Below are 24,578 nucleotides of genomic sequence, written 5' to 3' on the forward strand. Positions count from 1 at the left end.
ACAGTCATGAAATGATAATAAGAACCCACATACGTCAAGTCAGTTGCAAAAAAGAAAAATACAATGGACAAGAATCCACATTCGAAGATGATATAATTACTGAGAATTTTCCAGAATTGACAAAAAGACACCAATCTTTAGATTTAAGAATGCCTAAGAATCCCAAACAGGATAAACAAAAATAAATCATGATTAATATTAATAAATGATGTGCTAGATGTGGAACACCAAATACAAAATGAAAATGTAAAGGACCCAGAGAGAAAATACCACTTATATAAAAAGGATAACCACTAAACAAACAGCAGACCTCTCAGCATCAAGAGTGGAAGTCAAAAGAGAGTGGACAAAATCTTCAAATACTGAGAGAAATAATTTTCAACTGCTAATTGAGTATTTACTGAAACTACTATTCACAAATAGAGCAGTAACATTTTCAAACAAAAGTAGTGTATTTGTAATGACAACTTTGTGTGGCTGTACTATGCTTTCTGTAATTTCCTTCTTTGTATGTTTGCCTAAGTTCTCCCGCAAACTATACCACATATCTTTCAAGAATCAGGCTCAAAGGTCATAATCTTTTTCAACTGGTTCTTCGATCCCAGAAGGCTAGGCACACTGTCCTCTGTGGTCCTAAAACACCTACTACATACCTTTATTAAATACCATATACCACTTTTTATTATAACTGTTTATTAATTTGTTTCTACCACAATAATAGAAATATCTTAAGAATCAGAATTTGACACTCATTTTTGTATCTCCTATATCTAATACAACGACTTCCAAAACATTTGTGAATGAATACACCATACAGGAGAATGTGACAAGATTATAAAGGATGATGATTTAATAAGAAGAAGATACTCAGAGATATCAGTATGTTCAAGAACATAAAGACAGAAATAAATATTGTGCTATGGAAAAGCATTATGATAACAATAGCAAATCAATAATTTATCACTTTATGATTAATAAGAAATTATGAGAAAACTAAGGAAATATTAAAATTGTTACTTAATGTTCACACTAAAAGGTATCACAGCCGAAGTGGAACAACTATTAGAATCTTAGGTTATACTATGATATCCATACTAAAACAAATTATTCTAAATGTCAAATATAGAAAGAAAATAAAGATAATGATGGAGACTTTTGAAAAAAGATGAAAATTATATCCAAACTGTAGACCAATAAAGAGATGTGTAATTTTTAAATTCCAGCATTCTTTAAAAGTGAAAGGATGAAGAAGTAAAAAGAACTCAATGTTTTGAGAAAAAGAAAATAGAAGTACTTTTAAACATAAGAGAAAAATTGTAGTGTTTCAATTGAGTAAAGACTATCTTTGGTTAAGGGAAATTTTAAAGTGAATCCAATTTTCATCCTAACATGCACATGATATGATTTTTTTAACGTTATATTACCCTTATAAAACACATACATACACATACACACATTTTAAGACTTGAGGGAATTACACTTAAAATATTTTATTGTGAAAAATTTTTAACTCAAAACATTCAATATACAAAACAAAAATAATTTCCCTTGGGTGTATACAAACAAAATTCAGCAACAATATAACAAGTTTAAGCAACATTAGAGTTCAGTACTCCTATTAAAATCAGAAAAAGTTATATTAAGTTAATACACACAGATAAAGTAAAAAAAAAAAACAGACACTAAAATTTAACCAACTCAATATCTCATACAAAAGAAGTTAGAATCAAAGTGATCATTCCAGGAAAATACAAATGGCTAAATAATTTGTCTTTTTTTGGATCTGAGTATTTTTATTTCACATCAGTACATAGCCTTGAAAAATGCATATGTGAATATTCTTAAAAAACAAATATAAATAATTATAATTGTTTTTCTACTGAATTATACTTTTTTCCATTTTTATAAATCATTTTTACATGAGCTTGAAAAATATTCCTTAATTTATATGAATAAAGCAAAATTAAAAAGAAATGAAATTTTAAAAAGTAAAATTTAACAATCGTAAACTTTGAAATATTTTAATCTAAGAAATTAAATGTTCTCTGCTCCCCAAATTTTTAATCAATCTTTTGTCACCAACATTTATAAAATAACAGATTCTACTAACTTGAATTAATACAAGTGTTTTAGAGTGGAAAAAAGCATTATTCTAATATTGACTATTATTACCTGTAAAATATAATAAAACTTAATTCTAAGAAAATATAAATCCTAAAATGAACATGCTATTTTTTATTTTTTATTTGAAAGTACTCTGAATAAAACTGTACTAACATCCTCCATGTTGTAATTTTACAGTGTAATAAAATGGCTAATGTAGGGCAAAAAAATAATGTACCTTGAAAATAAAAAACAAAAATAAAAGTTAGTTTTAACTTAAGCACTATTTATCTTAAAAGAAAACCTAATTTTAATCATATTTTCCACTACTTTCTGTATTAGACTTCCATCCAAGTAGAAAAAAAATCAATTAGGAATTAACTGAAATGTAGCCTTGTAAAAATATGTTCTATAGTATCTAGCAATTTAAATGCTGTAAATAAACTTGTAAAGCTTGTCTATTTTTATCATTTCCAAACATAAAATATTATACATCAAGACACATACCTAAAGTTAAAAGAACTCTGAAAAACTAAAAGGGTATGAGGCCCTTTCTGATTAAGTTGGTACCAAAAAAATCCATATTATTACTTTATCTTACTTTGGCACTCAAATTCTTTTTTTTTATTAACTAACCAAATCATTAACTTTGCCATATTTTATGGTACCAAAACAAGCCAACAAAAGCTACCTAGTGATACAACAGTCAAAGAAGTTGTGTAAAGTTAATTAATTTTCCAATAAAAGCACCCTTCTAAATTGTAGAAAATAATCTTCAAGATCTGGTAAGGTTTGGGGGAAAATGACACAAAAGTATTCAAAGAAATTAGTTTATAAAGAATAAATGTTAAATTCTATGTTCTAAAATAACCACGACCTAGAGATTAACTTGTAATGTAGAAGATATACATAAAGTTTCCCTGCCTTTAATACTCTTTACCTTCCAAGATACCAAATTTAAATTCACATTTATTCATGAACAACAGTATTTCTGGAAATGAATATTTCCTAACCTCAAAAAAAATGACAACAATAGGGGCCGGCCCAGTGGTGTAGCGGTTAGGTTCATGTGCTCCGCTTCGGTAGCCTGGGGTTCGCAGGTTCGGACCCTGGGCGCTGACCAGCGCACCACTTGTCAAGCCATGCTGTGGCGGCGTCCCATATAAAGTAGAGGAAGATGGGCACGGATGTTAGCCCAGGGCCAATCTTCCTCAGCAAAAAGAGGAGGATTGGCAACTGATGTTAGCTCAGGGCTGATCTTCCTCACAAAAAAACAAAAAAATTACAACAATATCAACACATTCAATAACTATGTACAAATAATAAACTAGATTGTCCGTAGCTTAGGAAACTTCTCAATTTTCCCAAATATTTTTTAAATCATCAAATCTCTAGTCTTCCTAACTATTTGGCTTACACTGACTCTTAAGTCCACTTGTATAATTTTATGGTTCTATCTTTGCACCAAAACAATACTCTGAATTTGCTTAATAAATGTTTACTTGCAAAATAAATTCAATTCACAGGAATTTACACTGATAAATGCATTAACAAAATATCTATGCCCCGCGCCACTAGGTAGTAGTGTTCTTCAATGTCACAAATATCCACGACTAACTAATAAGCAACCAAAAATATAAAATCAAATTAAAAATAGATGTAACTATAAAATAAAATTTAAAAAAAGAAAAATACCATGTATGAGCTAAAGAGAGGGAAGGATGGGATTAAGTCTGATCTCTCTTCTATATCCTTTTAATAAACATCAGTCCCATACGCACCTATATTTTCCAAGGAATACGAAAGCATTAACTCTGTCTATATATTACGCATGACTGCAATCATGACTCTACAAGTAGCAACTGAAACAAAGGCTTTAGTCAGGCAAGACATCTGAAAAATGTCAGAGGGTAATGGTAAAATGATATTATCTAATGACTGTGAAACTACATGCAAATAAGAGTTTATCAAATAAACTGTTTTCAAGACACTTTATGAGTGAACCACATTTCCTAAATCAAATCAAATCATCACAATTCTTGGTCACATAAAATTTCTATAACATTCTAATCATTGTCTCCTGGGGCAATCATCTGAACAATCTAGATTCCTTTAACATGTTTCAATATTACAAGTTGTCCTGTGCTTACCACTTTTATTATATATCTGGAGCATCTAAAACAAAAGAGTAATTACTGAGTATCCTATGTATCATTTGTTGCCAAACTGATGCAGAAACGATCTGAGCTTTCATCTCCCTCCACTGAAAGACAAGAAAAAAATAATGAGTGTGTTGTAATATAATTTTCAAAGCATTATAGATCTCAATAAAAGTTACTCAAGACTTTATTTTGAAAATTCCTACTAAAAGGAGAATTTTTTTTTACTTAAAAATTCCTAAAAGTCATAATATATAGGTTAAGGAACAAAATAGGGCATAAACAAATTATACATAAAACATATACATATAATTATATATATAGTACAACTAAAATATGTTTTCTTAAACAATTAGTAATATATATCCACATTGGAAAAAATACATATAACTTACTCTAGTGGTTGTTTAGAACTATGATTTTAAATAAAAACTAAAATTAAAAATTAAAATTTGTTAAATTAAATAAAGTAAGCTAAATATTAATAAAATTAGATAAATCTTAATCATAAATCCTATCTTCAAAATAGAATTTTAACCATTAATTTAACCATTACACTGCAAATATGTGTGTATTATATATGTACGTATATATTGTCCTAAATATTTCAGTTTCTCGCAAGGCAGCAGCAGAAATTTTTTTAAGTTACTGTTTTATAAAATATTTTCAAAACAAATATAGTAGCTTCATTAGGATAACTATGGATATTTCTAACAGTTAGTGAGCATTTACTATGTACCAGGTAAGTGAAAATGCTTTACATGTTAACTTATTTAATCCTCACAACCAGCCAATGGAGTAGGTATTACGATCTCCATCTTACAGATGAAGAAACTGAGGCACAGATAGGTTAGAAAAGCTTACCCATGATTTTACCATTAATAAGGGATAAAGCAGGAATTCAAACTCAGGGAACAGGGACTTCAGTGCCCATACTTTTAACTACCATGCTAGATCCAGTGCAAGTGATTCATAAATCTGTATCACTTACTAGTCTTGTCTTTTCAAAATTCAGTCTGACATTCTGCATGCCTGTCAGCCATTCCCCTTTGGATGTCTAGATATTAACCTCAAACTTAAAACTCTACTCTAAAAACGGGTTGCTATTCCAGATTTCTTTCCAAGATGTCTTCTAGTTAAATAAAGTGTAGGAAGGTAGCACATATCAACATCAAGCATTGCCTCATTACCAAAGTGACTAATATTTTCATGCTTTTTTAAAGGGCTGTTACATTCTCTAGCTCCCACAAGGATCTATTCAAAGACTTCCAGGCAAGAATAAACAAGCAAGCAAGTAAACAGCGGAAAAAAAAAAAAAAAAAACCCTGCAAAAACATCCTGGAAAAAGGCTACTAATTTTTATTTTGGAGAAAAGAGTCTGCAAATAAAAACAATTACCTTGAATATTTAAATACTGGTATATTTTAGTAGGCTAAAACTATGGAAAAGTTAAGCCAATCTTCTAAATGTAAGGGAAAGGAACTTCTATAATTAAAATAATACGTGGGCAAGATAAAATAAATGCATTATACTTCTAGGCCATTTCTAACATGATGACATTTTTACTATTATATGTACTCTGAATTAAGTTTAGCAGAGATTACTGTGGCTTGTTATGTACAGTCCAGACAGGAGGGACAGATTCTAAGAGTTTTCACACATAAAGTCCAGAAATATTACTTTTTCTCACAAAAAAATTCAGGAAGTTACCCACAGTACTCTCTAGAACAGTGGTTCTCCACCTAGGCTGTACATCAGAATCCCCAGGGGAGCTTTAAAATCCTAAAGGTGAGGCCATAGCCTGACCACTTAAAACAGAATCTCTAAAAGACAGATCCAGGCATCAGAATTTTTTAAAGCTTCCTTTCTTAATTCCAATGCAAAGCCTAGGTTGAAAAGCACATTGTTAGAGCTCCATTTCTAACTTTTTAAATAAGCATGCGAGTTTTAAGTACTGACGTCTTCAACCAAGAAGTACTAAAACTATTTTGGCCTAGACTCAGAGTACCAGCAGGTAATAATAGCAGCAACAGCAGCAGTCACTACTGTCCTGCAATGACTAATAGAGGTGGCAGCAGCTGGGATGGTATTCAAGGCAATTAAACCAGTTTTTTTGTGTTGTTTTCTCACTTTGTTTTAAAACTATGATTATAGCAAGTTTATCAGTCTATTCTTAGTCCATGAAACCATGTTTCTTATATTTGTCTCAAAGTTATGATTTTTTCTGAAAGGGGACTTCAATTTTTTTTATTTTTTAGAAGTGTAATTTAATGTTTGGTTCTCCAACTGCTTTTGTAACAGCTACTTTCACTTTAATTCACTTAATGATTCACTGTGCACTAGGAATGCAGGGGGTGACATGGAGGTGGGAGCCAAAAGTGGGTTCTAAAAGAATTTAATGGGAAGAACAAAGAAGGTAGAAACATACACAGGTAAAGGAACAATAAAAATATTATATAAGTGCCAAAATGTATGGTCTGATGGCCAAGAGTTTACGGAAAACTCTTCCTCAAATAATCTAACTACTTTTCAAAAGGTAGTATAAATAAGGAATAAAACCAGACTTTGGAGTTGGAGACATCTGCGTTTAAAACCTCAGTTCTTTACTGGCTTTATATCCACGGGCAATTTCTTAATTCCCCTGAGCCTCATCCATAAAACAGTGATAATGTGGGGAGGGGAGCTTCCTCCCATTCCTGCTGTTTCCTTCCAGGTGAAAGCATTCATGGGGGAGACACTCTCCTAGCCTAACTCCTCTGGTCTCTGTGCTCCCTTACTCACACACCAGGAGTAGGGACAACGTGACTGGTCTATTTCAGAAGGAGAAAGGATATGTTAGCTTAGCCTCTTACTCTTCCTTCCCTTTCTTTTTGGAGATCATTGCCTCAAGCTGTAGGTTTCACATGGGTAGGCTCCCCATATGGAGAAGCTCTCCTCTCTGCATCTGTGGGTAGTCTACATAATTGATTCAGTATTGGTAAACCCATTTGCCCATGTTTATAAGCCACATTCATCAATACCATTTTTGATTTTTTTAATAAATGTGATATCTGCTCACCAATGTCTTTCTCCTTGTCTCTCTAAAGTGGTTTAGAATTCAGGCAAAGAAGTGCAGTACTAGTTATTAGACTCCATTTAAACCTACTATCAACCGACTTTACAGAGTTGTGGTAAGCTTTAAATTAGATAATACATACAAAACTCGTAGCACAGTACCTAGAACATAGTAAGCACTCTACCATAACTGCTACTACAATAATAAAAGACTCAAAAATAAGAAGGAAAAAGGGTCAATTTTAAAGCATTTATTAATTCACTATAAAGCACCTAAATATGAATTCAAATGAAAAACTCTAAGATACATCAATAAAAACAAGACACCTCCACTCATTGAAAGAATGTAACCTGTTATGATAGAAGTTATAATATGGAATAACATACAACTTTTAAAGTTAGAACAAATTTTCATTAAGCAAGGAACATTCTTTACAGCCTATAAAATCCTCAGTAACTAATCCAAACAGAAAATGAAATATAATGTACATAAGCAAAATCAGACAATACTACAGCACATAAAATGTTAATATCTTAATATTTTAGAATCAGTTTGACATCTAAAAGTTTTAAGAGGAAATATGCTAGAGTCAGTTTATTCTAAATTTAACAGCATTAGCAATATGCTAGAAGCACACTCAAAAAACCTAGATAAAGATATATTTCATCTGATAAGAAACATAAATAATAGAAAATTGATTCTTCAAAATGAGCCCAGGAAGCTCACACAAATAGCAAAGCAAGATTTATTAACATGAGATCTATGGACCCTTGGGAGTCTTGTGAAACCCTTGAAATTATTTGTAAAATGTCACACGTGTGCATACATGTACGGTTAAAATCCTCTACTTTCATTATATTCTCAGAGGTCATCGTTCAAAAAGGTCAAGACAGTGAAGCATCATTTTACAATTCAAGTGATCACCCCTAGTCTATCAATTGTTTCAGATTTTCTAGTAAGCTATATTGCAGTATATGTTCAATTTGGATAATTTTAGTACATAATAAACTTTTAAAGAATCAAAAATAGAATCTACAAAAAACAATCTTTATAAAATGACTACTTACCTTTTAAGCGTTCTTCTGATACAATTTTTTCATTAACATGCAGTGCTTTTACTGCTGTTCTCAAGTCTATTGTGTTATTTTCCTCTATTCCTTCAGTTGGTAGTTTTTCAAAAATGTTTTCAACACAATTGGTGTTATTCTTCAAACTATAAGGTAGTTCCCAAAATGAAGCTGCTGCACATGTATCAAATGTAATGGCACCTTGAGGATTATGTTTTCCACTATCAACCTTCTTCTTCATTGTTAAATTTCTAGAATGTAATCTTTTACTAATATGGCTTTTCCTTAAGAGGTTCTTACAGACATCTTTCCCCTTTACAGGTTTCTGCTTTTTTAGCTTTTGTTTCTCAGTGCATGTACAATTTATATTTTCTCTTTGGTAACAATTTTGATCTAATAACGGGCAAACAGGCTTACTCTCTAATTTATATGGGATTTTAGTAGACCCAGGAGTAGTAACTGCATCAAGATTATCTGAATCTTCAGAATACACTGCAAAACCAGACGCAACTAACATATCTGCCAAATTGCTTTTCTCATGAATGACATCTACTTTCAGTTTTGTTTCAAAACTGTATTCCCTAAACTGAAAAACTAAGCCTGGTTTACTCAGGAAATCTTGAAAAAAACTTCTGGCTTCTTTATTCCAATGCTTCCCTTTAGCAGGTAAGATACCATATAAGATACAAGGATAACTCAGCCTTGGCAAATTCAAAAGTTCCTCAGGAACAACTTTAAGATTTTTTATATCTGAATAAGGTATGTAAACAGAAAATCCATAGTCAATCAATAAAAGAAGTAAAGACTGATCAGATACTTCAGAAATTTCCACTCTATTCCACTGGTCTTCCAATTTATATCTGAACAAACAACTAGAACCGGGAATTATGTGCTCTTGAGGCACTGTTTGTAAGGTTTCTGGTAGATCAGACAGCAAAATAAAGAGCGATTTCATTGTGTCAAAGAAATCTTCTAACTGAACACAGAAATCTGATGGATCAAAAACAGCAGTGGCAATACCAGAATATTGCCTACCATTTTGGAGTTGTGCCCAAGTAAATGATCTTACTGTATATGATGACACAGGAGTCTTAGATTCCACGTTGAAAATTTCTGAAGACCTAAGTCTGTTTTCTTCAAAATGAACTGTGTTTAAATATTCCAAAAGTAACAGGCCATCTACCAAAATTTCTACTTCCCAGGCAGAGTCTAAATACTTCAGGAAAAGGATGTTTACTTCCAAATGAGCAAATAAACACACAATAGACTCAAACGGTATGTTCCTAAAATTTTCAAACCAAATCCATTTACAAGGCACAGCTTGTCTTGGAATATTTCTGATTTCATTACTAAGCACACTGGTATTACAGAAAGGCACTATTTCATACCTACCACAATCTACTAAAAAAACATGCACTTTCTCTTTAATACACTTTTCTACTTTTGATCGATACCACTTCAAAGTTTTTTTAGATTTTGCCAAGCATTCTAAGCCTCTTTCAATATTTTCCATTGATAAAAAAGGTTTTTTTACTCCTTCAGCAAGTAATACTGTTAAATCTAATAAAATTTTTTTATTTTTAGATAACCTCACATAAAATGTTCCACTTTTTGAAACATAAAGTATTTCAGCCTTTTCAAGCTGTCCAGGTTTTAACTCTTCAAAAGGAATATTAACCAGCTGTTGGTAGGATGGCTGAAGATTCATAGAACCTTCATATCCATTTGATCTTCCTTTCTTCACTTTATTATCATCACCAGGGCTCACCTTCGGAGAGACAACCTGAGGCATTTGCAACACTGTTTTCTGTAGTTTTGAATATGCTGTCCATTTCAGTAGTTCATTAACGACACATTTCTCATCACAAGTTATATTTACTTCCCATTTCTGCTCATGCTTTTTCAAAAATTCACAAAAAATTGTTTTGTTAATTACTCTTGAAGCAAAATAATCCACAGTTTTGCTGTCCCATATTTCATCAGGCTCATTCTCCTTTACTCCACTAAGAAAAGAATGGATTCCTAGCTGAGGAATAGTTAAGAATTCCCTCTTAAGTTCATAAATTTTAGACGTGTTTACTACTGCAGTGTTACCATAGTCAATAAATTCCACTTCAAAAGAACTTCTTGGCAAAATTTTCTTAATAACTGCTCTGTAAATGGCGTTGTCACCAGAGTATTCTGCAACTATAAGATCTCCCACCACAGGTTTAACTGATTTTCTCTCTTTCACTGTATTTGCTCTTCTTTCATTTAGAGCATCTGCAAGTCTGATGATTACATTTTCATTCTCAGCAAGCTGAATATGGAAACTTGCTGGATTACTGATATTAGAAACATATCCTTTAACTTTGGCATTCAAGTAAATTTTGGGTTGAGGAAGGTCTTTGATCTGTGGTCTAGGAAGATTATATGGGTTTTGTGAGGCTGCTTGATTTAACTCTCTGATAAAAGACTGTGACACAACGCTTACCGATTTCTGGCCCACAACACTTTCATCAAGAATATGTGCAGATCCAGGGACAATTTTTATACCATTATTTTTAAGTCCATCATTCAAAGACTTCTTCACTTTGTTTTTTGACACAGGTTCAATTTTATAACAAACTGATGGTTTCAAAAGCCTGGCATACATACTTTTGGGATTGATTAATTGATCTATTCTGCTTTCAGAATATGTTACTAGACTAGTTTTACTTATATTTTGGTGATAGTTGTTTTCTATTTTCCCTTTCAAAGAAACAGCAAGTCTCTTATTCTCACTTATTTTATGACCCTTTTCCACACAATCTGCTTGGTCACAATGTTTTTTTCCATAAGCATTAAGCAACGTTTTAATTTTCTGATTTATATGCTGACATCCATCATACAATTCTATACCAAGCTGGCCATCTGACTCCCTGGACAATACTATTGCCCTTAATCGTTTTCCCAAGAAATTATCTTCAAACCAGCTACTGATTTCTGCTGGAATATCTACATCTCTAAGATCTGACAAAAAACACTTAATAGCCTGCATAGGTGTAAACAGCAATTCTGGAAACTGATCTGAAATAGCCCTCAACATACTTTCTTCTACTAATTGCTTATTTCCAAAATCCACAAAATAGACCAGAAAGTCAGATAATGAATCTGTTGGCATTGCTAAAGCTCTATAAGAGAGACCATCCTCTATGTACTTAGATATGCACAATCTCATTTTACTAGAATCATATTTTGGATAATTTCTGAGGTTACTAATCTCTGTGATTTTTGTTTCTATCATCTTCAGGTCTTTATTATTTCTACTAAGCTGGCAATAAAACTTTTTGGGACTACATATGTGAGATATATATATTTCTTCTTCACTTCCAATTTTTATATTAAAGGAAGAATAACAGTAACTGTAAAGACTAACTGAAGATGGGAATGGCTGTGATAATATGCTATACTGTGCAGAGCCATGATTAATAAGAAATTCTTTTGCACTAGTAAATGGAGATTGTAAATCTACTAAATTATATAAATAGTTTGGATGTATAAGAACTAAGGCATAGATGATACAAGTCAATAACCCTCTAGATGAAGAAATAAAATTCCCAAAGTCTCTGCATGCTTCTCTTGTCCAACTTAATAATTTACAACTAATGGGTTCAACTAAATGGTTAAGACTACATCTGAAGGCTTGGGCTTCTAAAAAAAGAAAATGTGGGTTAATAGCACAAAGATCTTTAATTAAAACTCTTTCCTGGTAACCATAATCAACAAATACTACGTCAACTTCTTTTTTTGACATTTGAGTCAAAACAGCAGCTCTATACCACCTTCCATCTTTGGAATACTTAGCAACACAAGCAATCTGCCCAATCTGATAAGGATCAGAATGAATGCTATAATAATTCTGAATCTGTTCCATTAGTAATTTTAGGTCTTCTAACTTACATTGGAGTTGGCATGAAAAGTCACCTGGGCCATAATAAAAAGAACATTTAACTTCAAGGACTGTTCCTGGTTTAAACATATATTCTTTATAAGGCCGTGGTGACTCAGATCCCACAGACAAAGTGAAAGGATTTTTTAAATCTGAGAAATTAACAGCTGGGGACTTTAACAAAGACAGGTTGCTTTCTTTTAGCTTATTTGAATGGTACTTTCTAGGTTTAGGTCCTTCAAGAAGGGCAGATATGACTTTTTTAATATTAACTTTGTTTTCTGATTTTAAATTTAACACTGGATATTCACTTACAGAGTTTGGATAATATTCTGGCTCTATTTCCCAATATTCTGCATATCCAGCTTGTAACATAAGAGAAACAACATCGGTATTTTCTGAGGGTTCAATACTCTGAATATTTACAGTGTACTTGTCATCTTTTCTTGCTATAACTTGAAGCAAAATTGCTTTGTTCAAGACAATTTCTTTAAAAAAATCAGTTGCTGCCTTCACCCATAAATCTTCAACAGGAAATATGTGTGCAAGTGAACAACACATGGCTAAGGCTGGCAACTTACAAAACTCTGGAAGCAAAATTTTTACATCAAAAAATGGTATGGAATCAGTATTTCCATAATCCAAAAAATAAACATCAATCTTATATCCATTAATTTCAGTGATGACAGCTCTGTAAAAATGTCTGTCCTTGCTGTACCTAGCACAACAAAATAATCCAGGTTCTGGATTTCTCAGAATCAGTTCATCGCTTTCACAAAAATCATAACATTTGTTTATATTTTTCATTATATCTTGAAATTCCTTCTGATGTTCATTTGTGCGTACCCAGAAATTTGATGGGTTTAACACATATGCTACAAAAGCTATGTAGGAAGCCTGTATCTCCATTTCTACAGTTTTAATAAGAAAATCTACTTTCAAAGTGTCTTTTTTATTTAGAAAGTCTATTGATCGTTCAACATTTCCAATGAAACTCTCAACTGCAAAGCTGTTTACATCAGAAGTATTCGTTTCTCTCAACATATTAGAGATTTTTGAATCAGACACTGGACAAAGTACTTGTGTGCCTACAGTCTTCAGCAGACACTCAGAATTAATTGTAGACTTTTGAGTTTGTAATGTCACATAATACAAATGCTCGTCTTTATTGAACCAATCAATGTGCGCATATACTATCTGTCCTAACAAGGCTTGTTTAAATACATTCAGTTGAAATTTTCTTGCATCTCTGTCTGGACTGTGTAAATATGTCAGAGAACATGGAAATGAAAATAATGGTACTAAAATAAAATCCTGTTTAAGTTTCTTTACATGAATTGATGGTACAGCCTCACTACTGCCATAATCCATAAACCAAATTTTCACTTGATTATTGGGCAAGAGCTGCTGAAGAATTCCTCTATGCCACTGTCCATTTCTCCTTTTGGCAACACAAAGTAGTCCAAAATTATCACACGTGGGACTACTTTCCTGACTGATAACATCATAATGCAAAGTCATACATACTGTCAAGTTTTCTAACTCTGGAATCCTTTTAATTAATTGACAATAAAATTTACTCGGGCTCAATGCAGATGATACTTTTACACTTTCAATATTGCCTGCTGACAAAGATGGCTGTAAATTATCCAGAACATGTCGAATATCAAGTAAAGTATCATTACTACTTAATGATAATTCAGGTCTTTTATGTTGTAATAAATCTGGCATTTGTTGTGGGAATTCTTTTAACATTTCCACAATAAGACAAAATGAATCCCCGTCAACAAGTCTTCCTAATTGTAATTCAAGAACCTGGGATATAATTGTTGGCACTTCAAGAAGAATTGTTTGAAGAGGCAAAACAGCTTGTACACAACCTTTCACTTGTAGTCCTACTAATGACTTGAAATAATTCAAAGCCTTAGGAGACCATTTTTCCCCAACTGGCAGTATGTTGGCAAAAATACCAAATACTACCCGTGGTGGTAGCTCAAATATGTTGCCACAGGCTGAAGCAACTTGTGTACGATCAACTCTTAGTTCTTCTCCGCGATCTATGAGAAGCACCGTGTAGAGTTCATTTTTCTTTTCCACAACTCTTCCTCTGTGCCATTCTCCAGATATTCTTTCTTCTACCAAACAAAATTGACCAACGTCCACGTTATTTTTCACTTTTGGAATATGCTGTATCTCCCTCTGCAGTATGTGGTAGTCAAACTCACATTCAATATTATTTCTGCCTTGAAATTTCACCACAATGTCCTTGGGAAGACATTCTATATGTGATATTGTCAGATCCATATCCAAAAATGTTGATAACAGAGATGTAGAATCCATCTTCTAAAAAGTAAATAATAAGTAATAATTAGCTTCTGGACAGACAGCTGTCAGAATTAAATGAAATTAGCCTTATATAAATGTGGTATGGAAAAACAAACCTTAAAAATAATGCTGTGCCTGTATTTATCAACTCGAACACATTGGTAAAAATTATATACACTGGACAAGATGATGGCAAGATAAACAAAATGCATCTAACTGTTCACTGCCTTCCACACTTTAAAAAAATTCAATTGAAACAATCAAGAAATCAAAAATAGGGAGAATATATACAATCACGGAAAACAGAGAAAAGCAATTTTTATTTTCCAAAAACTAACAAATTTCTACTAGATACTGGACAGATGTGGTATAATAAAAGGAAGCCAAACAAAGCCCACTGGAGACCTCCTCCTCCTACTATGAGAAAACAACTTTCCCTCATGCAGACTTCTCCCAACAACCCATAACTCAAAGCGGTGAGCACTAGAGGCAAGGGTGGTGAGCCAATCAGGGACACACTGTGTGCACTCTCCACTCTGTGTCAATTAGCAATATTTGGACCCTATCAGCTTCATTATACAACTCCAGGATTCTTCTTTGATTGAGGGCAATAGGCTGAGTCCTGAACACCACTAAGAAAAGCCAGGCATGGAAAAACGCTCAGGTTAGGCAACAGGCAGGTTAGGTACATCCAGGCCCATCACTGGCATGGCTGGCCACAAAAAGTATAGAGAAAGGAGAAGAAATCTTTAGCACAGAGGCAAAGCTCTCTACTGTAACTATGGCTCCATCTAATCTTCTTTAGATTGTTAGGATTCTAAAAATGGCATGGCAAATATTCAAGAAGTATAAAATATTGCCCCAAATTCAGGCAAGAACCAACATCTATAGTAATAGAACACCACTCAACTCCTGCTTGACTCTGAGTTAATGGTTGACAAAAGTATTAATTTCTTTCTATGAGAATGAGAACGAGAAAAACACTGGACCTAAAAAAAAAAAAAAAAAAAAAGAGGGAATCACTTAAAAGAAACCAATGAAATGCTCCCCTCAGGAATAAATGTATTGAAGGAAACAGCAAAGAATTGTTTCTCAAAAGTCTGATTCCTGTTTTCAAAAAGCTCAAAAGAGAATAATGCATTTTTATATGACTAAGTAGTCAATAAGATGCAACAACTGAGATTAGGGAGAACTATACACACATAAGGAATTTTAAACTGCAATGAAGAAAGTCAACACAAAATAAAGATAAATCGAGCAGAAGAAAATTTTGAGAGAATACCCCAATACTCAGAGGAAAAGGATAAAAACACGAAAGAGGAGCATAGAGGAGAGGAATATAAAATCACAGCAAAGCATAAATGTTATCTCAGAAAAAGATAAAATAACAGAACAGAAGCCCTTTCTAACACTTAAGACCCAAGTCCACAAACTGAAACAGGCCACTGGAAAGCTAGAGAAAGAGGTAAGATTTAGGGACATCTGGGTACTGATTATGGTTTTTATTTCCTTCTAGGTAATTTGGTGTGGTAATCAGCATGGTCTGATCTAGAAAGATTCTGAGCTATGCTTACTTGATCCTGTAGTCTCTAAGAATAAAATCAATAGCCAACACACTAAGACTTTCATTAGAACAAACCAAAAAACTTCAGGACAAGAAAGGCTATCTTAAACCACCATTATTTAAAGGCACAGGTCTTTACCCAATTCCCAGACTTCAGTCAGTTTATAGACCTATAATTTCTTACAGGAAGAGAAGACCAGGTACTCTTAAGAAAGGATCCTGTGCTGGATTATACCAAGAACATTCTTCCTGGCAGTCACTCAAAGGGTCATGTGACCATTCACCTAAGTAAATAGGAAAAGGAAAAAAATACATGTATCACAACCCATGCTACTCTTTTTAGGTATAAAAAAGTAGATGTAGCCAGAAGGGCTCCTTCATTAAATGAAGGTGGTATATACAATACAAACCAAAGAAAGTCCAAAGGCACAAAGAAGTTGCATAATCAGGTCACTCAAGCTACCAGAAGCCTGCTCCTCCACCCTTCTTTCTCTCCTTCAAACAACACAAATGGCCTCATAGGGAGTTTCACAGCAGAAGCAGAAAAAAAAAAAAATCTAAGCCTGGTTTGCACATGCTCTCACCTAATGCCAGTGACATACAGAAACAGACCTCTGAGGCACTGTACCCCAACCCAGGGGAGGCCTTGCCTGAGAAACAGAAGGAAATACTCAGTTAACAAACGTACCAGAACATCTACTTTGCCTGAAGAAGAAATTGCTTGAGCTAAGAATCTATGCATATTAATGGACAATAGCTACTAGTTTCTGCAGGATTATTAGTAATTCTGAAGGACAAAGACTGGAAGATTTATTACAAAGAAGTGTGAAGAAGAGGAATGTGTATAAGCATCTGAGAATTGACACATAAGAAGGAAATCTGTAGGTCCCAGGTGATGCTCACCAAAGGGCTTCACTATGGAAAAGATTCTTAATCAGGTGGACAGAATAACCTATTCTATGGATGTCATTCAGCCTCCTTCACCTGCCTCTCCAATGCTTGCTCAACAGGATCATGAAGAAAGTTCCCAGTGTCATGGATAAAGTTCCTGCCCTTGTGTGTCTGAAAATTAAATGGTAACAATTCAGAGAAAATAAGGGAAAAAACATAAACAGAATTTAAAACCAAATCAATTATTTTACACAAGGGACAGTTACATTATTTAAAGACAATTTAAATCAAGGTGTTCTAGATCCAACAACCTTTACTCAATATTATATTCCATAGAATAATAATATATTCAAAGAAAGTACTTACTCTGAGTACACAAGATTAGGACATCAGGAAACTTGAGTTTTACTTGAGACTCAATTAATAGTGTGAAATTTGGGGAACTGTTTGTTTTTTCTTAGAATCAGATTCTAAATCTATAAAATAAGAGGGCTGAATTAAATTAGGGTTGTTCAAACCATTTTTTTTGCAGCAGCAGCAGAAACCCTTCTTAATATAAGATGCAAAATTAAATAGAAAACACAAAACATCTATAAATTGGATTCATAAATGGTATTCTAATAATTTCATAAATGTATACAATTTACTTATCATAGAGCCAGTAAATGAGAATAAAACCATTCTGACGAACATAGTCGTATAGCAGCGTCATCATATAATTTGCCTTATTATTGTGTTTGATAGCACAGTATCGGGAAAATCAGGCTCAGACATATGTAATAGTTCCACAATTACATATGATCAGATACAGATAGGTTCAGATAAAGATAGGGTAGAGCTACAACTTAAATAAATCAACAAGTTAATCTGATGACACTAATTAGTGCTCTTCTCTGCTTTTAAATTTAGTACATCATATTTGACTGTTTTATTTCTTTTTTTAAAAAAAGACTACAGTCATGCACCACATAATGACATTCAGTCAACAACGGACCGCATGTACCACAGTGGTCCCATAAGATTAGTACCATATAGCCTAGGGGTGTAGTAGACTATACAATCTGGTTTGTGTAAGTACACTCTATGATGGTCACACAATGACAAAAATGCCTAATGATGCATTTCTCAGAACGCATCCCTGTCATTAAGTGGTGCATAACTGTATATACTTTAAAAAATTAAATTCAAATCAAAAGTTTACAAACTTCTGAATAGAATTAAATCAAAAATTCACAGCATCACAGTTCCCCTAAGGTTATCAGAAAATACAATCTACAAACACAATTAAAATTGATATGGAAAATCTTGCCTATACTAAAATTTCCTGATTCTATAGAATACACATTATAGATGATGTCACTTACACTGTTTTGGGACTTGTCTTCTATGAATTCACATCTAACAGGTTTAGACCAGTAGGGTCCAATAGAAATATAGTTGAGCCATATGTGCAATTTTAAAATTTAAATTTTTAAATTTTCTAGTAGCAACATTAAAAAGTAAAAAGACAAATGAAATTAATTTTGATAATGTATTTTAACTCAATATACTCAGACTACTATCATTTCAACATGTAATCAATACAAAAACATTGTTAATATGATATTTCACTTTTTCAATATAAAGTCGCCAATATCTAGTGCGTATATTACACTTGAGTATATCTCAATTTGGAAAAATCACATTTCAAATGCTCAAAAGCTATGTGTGGCTAGTGACTACAGTATTAAAGAGTATAGGTCTAGAATTACATTATAATTTTTTCAAGTTTTAAGTACAGATTTAGTCAAAAATTTTAAAGCAGGTAAAGTAAGAGCTCCTTATTTTAAGAGCTCCTTATAATGCTTTAAATATTTTAAAAAGGTTTTCAGCACATTAGTTTAACTGATCTTCACATAAGATTTTCCCTTTTCAGACCAAAAAATTGAAGATAAAAGAAATTTAGGAGCTTGAATTTAGGTCTTCTGATTCAGTCTAGCTTTCTATGGACATTATTCTCACTGTTTCACCCTGCTCTTTCAACTAAACCACATAATCACAGACAAGAACCAAAATAAAAGTGAAAGATACAAATCCAAAAACAAAAACAGAAACAAAAATAGGTAAAGCACTCTTCTGGGATGGAATCAGCATATTAATTCTTCCTTTAACAAAACTTAAGACAATTCTGGTGAAACTCTGACCAGTACTCCGGCAAGGTTACCACATTCTAAAATACTCTGAGTCAAGTTAAGCAACTGCACTGTGGTTTTCCTCTCCCATCCTCTTCATAGTCAGTGGTTTCTAGATTCAGGTCTTTAAGGACACTGATGCGGTCAAAATAAAACAGGAGAGTATTTTTTAATCTGCATATTTCAAAATCAGGGCTTCAATTTTTCTAACATTCTTTATTGAAGCAGTCCTCAACCAGAGACAATTTTGTCCCACAGGGAACATTTGGCAATGTCTGGAGATACATTTGCTTGTCATAACCTGGCTGGAGTGGGGCCGGGAGCTGCTATTGGCATATATTAAGTAGAGGCCAGAGAGGCTGCTCAATATCCCACAAGGCACAGAAGAAGCTCCCACAAAAAAGAATTATCCAGCCCAAAATGTCAATAGTGGGGAAGCTGAGAAACTCAGCTTTACTGAAAACAAAAACAAATACCAAGCAGATAAAAGAATTTTTTTAAACTACCTAAAAAGAATTAGGGGAAAATGAGAATTTTTTTTCTCATCTTACATTAAGAAAGCTTTCTTTAAGAGACAAAACCTAGAGGCTACCAAAAAAAGACAAATATTAAAACTTTTAAAATCACAGGCAAAAAAAATGAAGCTTAAACAAAATTAAAATCAATACAATCTACCACACAAAAGATTTGCTCAGGCCAAATATCTTTAATCATCCTTGACTCCACTTTTTTGCTTCCACACACACTCCATCAGGAAATCCTCCTGGGTTCATCTTCAAAGCATATAAAAAATCTGACACTTTCTTCCATCTCTGCTGCCACAACTCTAGTCCAAATTACCTTTCTCTGTCATCTGTAATATAGGTTCCTAACTTGTCTTCCTGCTTCTATCCTTAACTTCACTCTACCCCCCAGCCCAGGACTATTCTCAGCATTGTAACCAGGATGATCTTTTTAAAGTATAAGACAATAAGCACTACTCCAATCAAAAATGCAGTAGCTCCTAACTGCACCCAGAGTGAAAACTACAGCCATCACAGTGGTTTAGGAAGTCCTACAAGATCTAACCACTACCATCAGGACCCCTCATGTTTTTTCTTACCTTATTCCTATAACACTCATTACACCACAGCTACAGTGCCTTGCCATTTCTTGAACTTCTTGCCCCTGGGCTTTGGGCTTCTTGCTTTCAGAGCACAGCTTGCTCCCTCACCTCTAAGTTTTTGTCAGAATGTTTCCTTCTGGGTAAAAGCATTGCCTTACCACTCTGTTTAAAACTGCAACCTTCCCCTAATTTAGTAGTCTCTAGACCCCTCTTTAACCTCTCTCCAGCACCAAAAAAGGTTCTATTAAACCCATGGTTCTCAAATATTTGGTATCAGGACCCTTTAATACTCCTGAAAATTAATGATGACCCTGTCATGGACTGAGTTTTTGTGTGTCCCCCTCAAATCCATATGTTGAAACTCTACCTCCCAATGTGATAGTAGGAGGTGCCTTTGGGAGATAATCAGAAGAGGTCATGAGGGTGGCACCCGCATGAATGTGATTAGTGCCCTTATAAGAGTCACAAGAGAGCTTGTGGATACAAGGAGAACCCAGGCATCTATAAGCCAGGAAACAGCAGACACCAGATCTGCTAGCACCTTGATCTTGGACTTTCCAGCCTGCAGAACTGTGAGAAATAAATTTCTGTGGTTCATGGGCCATCCAGTTTATGGCATTTTGTTACAGCAACCCGAGCTAAGACAGAACCCAAAGAGCATTTGTTTATGTGATTTCTATCTGTCAACACTGACCATATTAGAAATAAAAACAGAAAATTTTAAAGTATTTATTTAGTAATTCGTTTTAAAATAAGCCCATTAAAAGTTAAATATTTTCATGAAAAATAATTATATTTTTCAAAACCAAGAAATTTAGTGAATGATATGGTTTTATAATTTTTGCAAATATCAGTATCTGCTTAATAGAAAATGGATTGTCATAGCTGGTTCTGCATGGCTGGTCCTGCATTCAGTGTGTTGCAACAGGATGTTCTGGGCAAAGTATGTGAATAAAGTCTGGCCACACAAAGATACGTAGTTAAAGAAGAGAGGAGTATTTTTATAGCTTTTTCATATAACTGAGGATATTCTTCTTTGATATTCACAAAAATTCAACGAGTGGTGGTTTCTTAGAAGTTATTTACAATACGGAATATTAAACCACTTAAATGAAATTTTTGTACTCTGTTACCTTAAAACTCCTTGGTCTATCTTGTGCTTTGAAATTTTTAAACATGAATGATTTTAAAGATACATTTATTCATTTGAAAATACTGGTTCAGAGTAATGCTGAGCTTCCATATACTGAAATACTGTATTACCCAACACTTCAAAATCAAAGATAATGGACATATCCATCACTGCAAAAGTTTCTTCTGGCCCCCCTCTTCAGGCAACATTGATCTGCTTCCTGTCACTGTAGATTACTTTGCATTTTCTACAATTTTATATGAATGGAATACAGTGTATATTTTCTCTCACCTTTGTCACTCAGAATAATTATTTTGAGATTCATCTATCTTGTGGTGTGTATCAAAATTTTGTTTTTTTATTCTTTTTCTGAGGACGATTCGTCCTGACGTAACATCTGTTGCCAATCTTCCTCTCTCTGCTTGAGGAAGATGCGCCCTGAGCTACCCTGCCAGTCTTCCTCTATTTTGCATGTGGGTCACGGCCACAGCATGGCTGATGAGTGGTGTAGGTGCATGCCCAGAATTCGAACCCGTGAGTTCATCGGTGTATACACGTCAAGGGTCAAATTGTACACTTCATGTGCAGTCTGTCATACCTCAACTATACTTCAGTAAAGCTGTAAAACACACACCCTAAAGGTTTATTAACAGTGGAAAAGCAGAATAAATTATAGAGCATCTCTGTTATTCTTTTAATTAGTACTAAAAAACAGTAAGTTATCTATCTTTATTGGCTCTGATGAATAGGTGTTAGGAATCCTGTTAAATTGGGGGAGGGTGCCAGAGTAACATGTATAGAATACTAAAACGATATCCCACATACGTAAACGAATATGTTTGTATGCAAACAGATGAAAGTGTGAAGGATAAATTAGGAGATGGAATATGGAGAAACAGAAGAGGGGTTAACTTTCCTTTCTGTTTAGCTGACATGCTGCAAAGGACTTGTGTTTCTTTTTTAAACTTCCAACAAGTGAAAAGTTATCTTTGAATGTGTATTAAAGTATTACAACAGTTAAGAGACTCGCCCAACATAAATTTCGTCAGAAGAGCCCTTGCATACTCTGACTTTGTCTCCTGATGGCCACAAGTAAACATACCCGGGCAACAGTACCGGCCATCACGGAGCCGACCCCGCACGCGGCATCTTTCAGGTCAGGGACGCCGTTAGCAGGCGGGAGCACGGCCGAGCGGAGGGGCCCGCACCACAGACGGCGGCGTCTGCAGAGGCCAAAGCCACGAAGGTTCAAAGGACAAGGGGCGATGGGGAGGACACCATCGAAAACAATACTGCCTAGAACAGGCTGACCATAAACAAGCAGAACTGGGACTTACCGAGAGCGCCCAGCGCAGGTCAGGCGGTTCCGCCTCAAGCTGCAACAAGACTGCCAGGGTCCAAGATGGCGGCAAACTTGAGGCCTGTTCTGGCCCCTTGTATGCCCCCAGGGCGCATGCGCAGAGCGTGGAGGCTACGGCCCAGCGAGAGGTTCACAGGTGGGTGGAGTTCCTCTTGCCCGAGGGCAGAGGCTGCGTCGGGCCCAGGGAGGGCGGTGCCGAATCCGAGCTCCAAATTCCAGGCGGGCGACCTCACAGCCTTGTCTCTCAGGGATAGGTTCAGGCCTGGATTAGACCCTCCTCAGGGGTCTCTGGGCAGGGCTAGGGTGATGTACAGGATGTAGCTCGTGGTGTAGCTGTGGCACGTTGGGCTGAGGTCACCGTATGTAGCTGGTTGTGCAAAGGTTGCAGAGCATGCAGACGGACCCGCTTGTGGCTGCCCAAGATAGAAACGCAGGAGCCTCCGGTGAATTTACAGATTAGTGAAAGTAATGGCCATTTGTTTTGCACCTTTTTGTCAGGTGTTTATGTGTGTAATTGCATTTAATTCTATTTCTCTCTTTCAGGGAAACTTGAATTGCATCTATGCGTTAGATACTAGTAATTTATGATGTTAATTTCCTGATCCCAATGGGTGTATTATGTAGGAAAAGTCTTTGTTTATAGGAAATAGACACTGAAGTATTGGGAATGAGTGGGTATGATGTCAATAGTTTACTCTCAGGGGCCGGCCGGACGGGCAAAGGGGCTAAATTCGAGAGCTCGGCTTCAGCGCCCATGGTTCGCGGGTTTGGATCCCGGCGGGGACCTATGAACCGCTTATCAAGCCATACTGTGGCAGGTGTCCCACATATAAAGTAGAGGAAGATGGGCAACGGATGTTAGCTCAGCGCTAATCTTCCTCACCAAAATAATAATAATAATAATAATTTACTCTCAAAGTATTGGGTTGGGAGGGGGGCATGTCCTTTCTACTACTCTTGTACCTTTCCTGTAAATTTGAAATTATTTCAAAGAAAAAAGTTAATTTAAAAAATTACACTAGCCTCATAAAATGAGTTGTGCAACTCACTATTTTTCTATATTTTGTAGCAGTTTATATTACACAGTAATTAATAGTTCCTTGAAAGAACAGGAGCTCAGCTATAAAGTTAACTGGGTGTGAGTATTTTGGGGAATACAAAATTTTTAACTTCCATATAAATTCTTTCATGCTCACAGGTCTAGTGAAGTTTTCTATTTTTGCATTAATTTTCTTATTTTATTTTTGCTATCAACTTACCCATTTCCCCTAGGTTTTTAAACTTATTAATGTATAGTTTTAATAACAAGCTTATTATTTTAAAATCTGTGACCATTTCCTCCTTTATTCTGTATTTTGTTTGTTTATATCTTCTCACTTTTCTTGACAAATCTTGTTAGTCTTTATTGGTTTTTCTTGTTCTAATTGTTCTCTATTTCATATTTCTTTCCTTATCTGTATTCTTTCCTTTTATAAAATTTCTTTGAGTTTGTTCTATTATTTATTTTCAGCTTCTTCTTTTGAGTATTACTGTCTTAAACTATGAATTTTCCTGTAAGTACTGCTTTAGTTGTATCCCTTCAGTTTTTATGGCATAATTCCATTATCATTCAGTTTTAAACTTTTCTAATTCCTATTTAGATTTCTTTTGTAGTCTGTGGGTCAAAGATAATTTTTCTTAATTTCCAGATATGTGGAAGTGTATTGTTAGCTTTTTGATATTCATTTATAGCTTAC

The 24,578-nt window shown here is 34.3% G+C and overlaps 1 protein-coding gene across 2 annotated transcripts; it reads right to left on the reverse strand.

Annotated features, from left to right (window-relative positions):
- Positions 1–3,287: 3,287 nt before the first annotated feature.
- TDRD15 (tudor domain containing 15) lies at positions 3,288–22,896 on the reverse strand. 2 transcript variants are annotated; one of them, XM_087437105.1, is made up of 4 exons: positions 17,441–17,633; positions 17,087–17,245; positions 8,385–14,637; positions 3,288–4,366 (listed from the first exon to the last, which is right to left on the reverse strand). In XM_087437105.1, the coding sequence occupies exons 3-4, from the start codon at positions 14,632–14,634 to the stop codon at positions 4,308–4,310; spliced, it is 6,309 nt and encodes a 2,102-aa protein (XP_087293231.1). In that variant the 5' UTR covers positions 14,635–14,637; positions 17,087–17,245; positions 17,441–17,633; the 3' UTR covers positions 3,288–4,307. The 2 variants fall into 2 exon arrangements, with proteins under 2 accessions (XP_087293231.1, XP_087293232.1); XM_087437106.1 differs by lacking the exons at positions 17,087–17,245; positions 17,441–17,633 and adding an exon at positions 22,820–22,896.
- Between the last annotated feature and the right edge of the window lie 1,682 nt (positions 22,897–24,578).

This window comes from Ceratotherium simum, chromosome 11, assembly GCF_057802395.1.
Source record: "Ceratotherium simum simum isolate JZ-2026a chromosome 11, ASM5780239v1, whole genome shotgun sequence".
Taxonomy (NCBI): Eukaryota; Metazoa; Chordata; class Mammalia; order Perissodactyla; family Rhinocerotidae; genus Ceratotherium; species Ceratotherium simum.

What these genes read in the sequence shown, in the direction of transcription:
- TDRD15 (XM_087437106.1), bottom strand. Translation starts at nt 14,634, where the DNA reads ATGGATTCTACATCTCTGTTATCAACATTTTTGGATATGGATCTGACA. An exon ending in ATCAGAAGAACGCTTAAAAG is followed by an intron (nt 4,367 to 8,384) that starts GTAAGTAGTCAT and finishes CTTGTCTTTCAG; the next exon opens with TGGAGGGAGATGAAAGCTCA.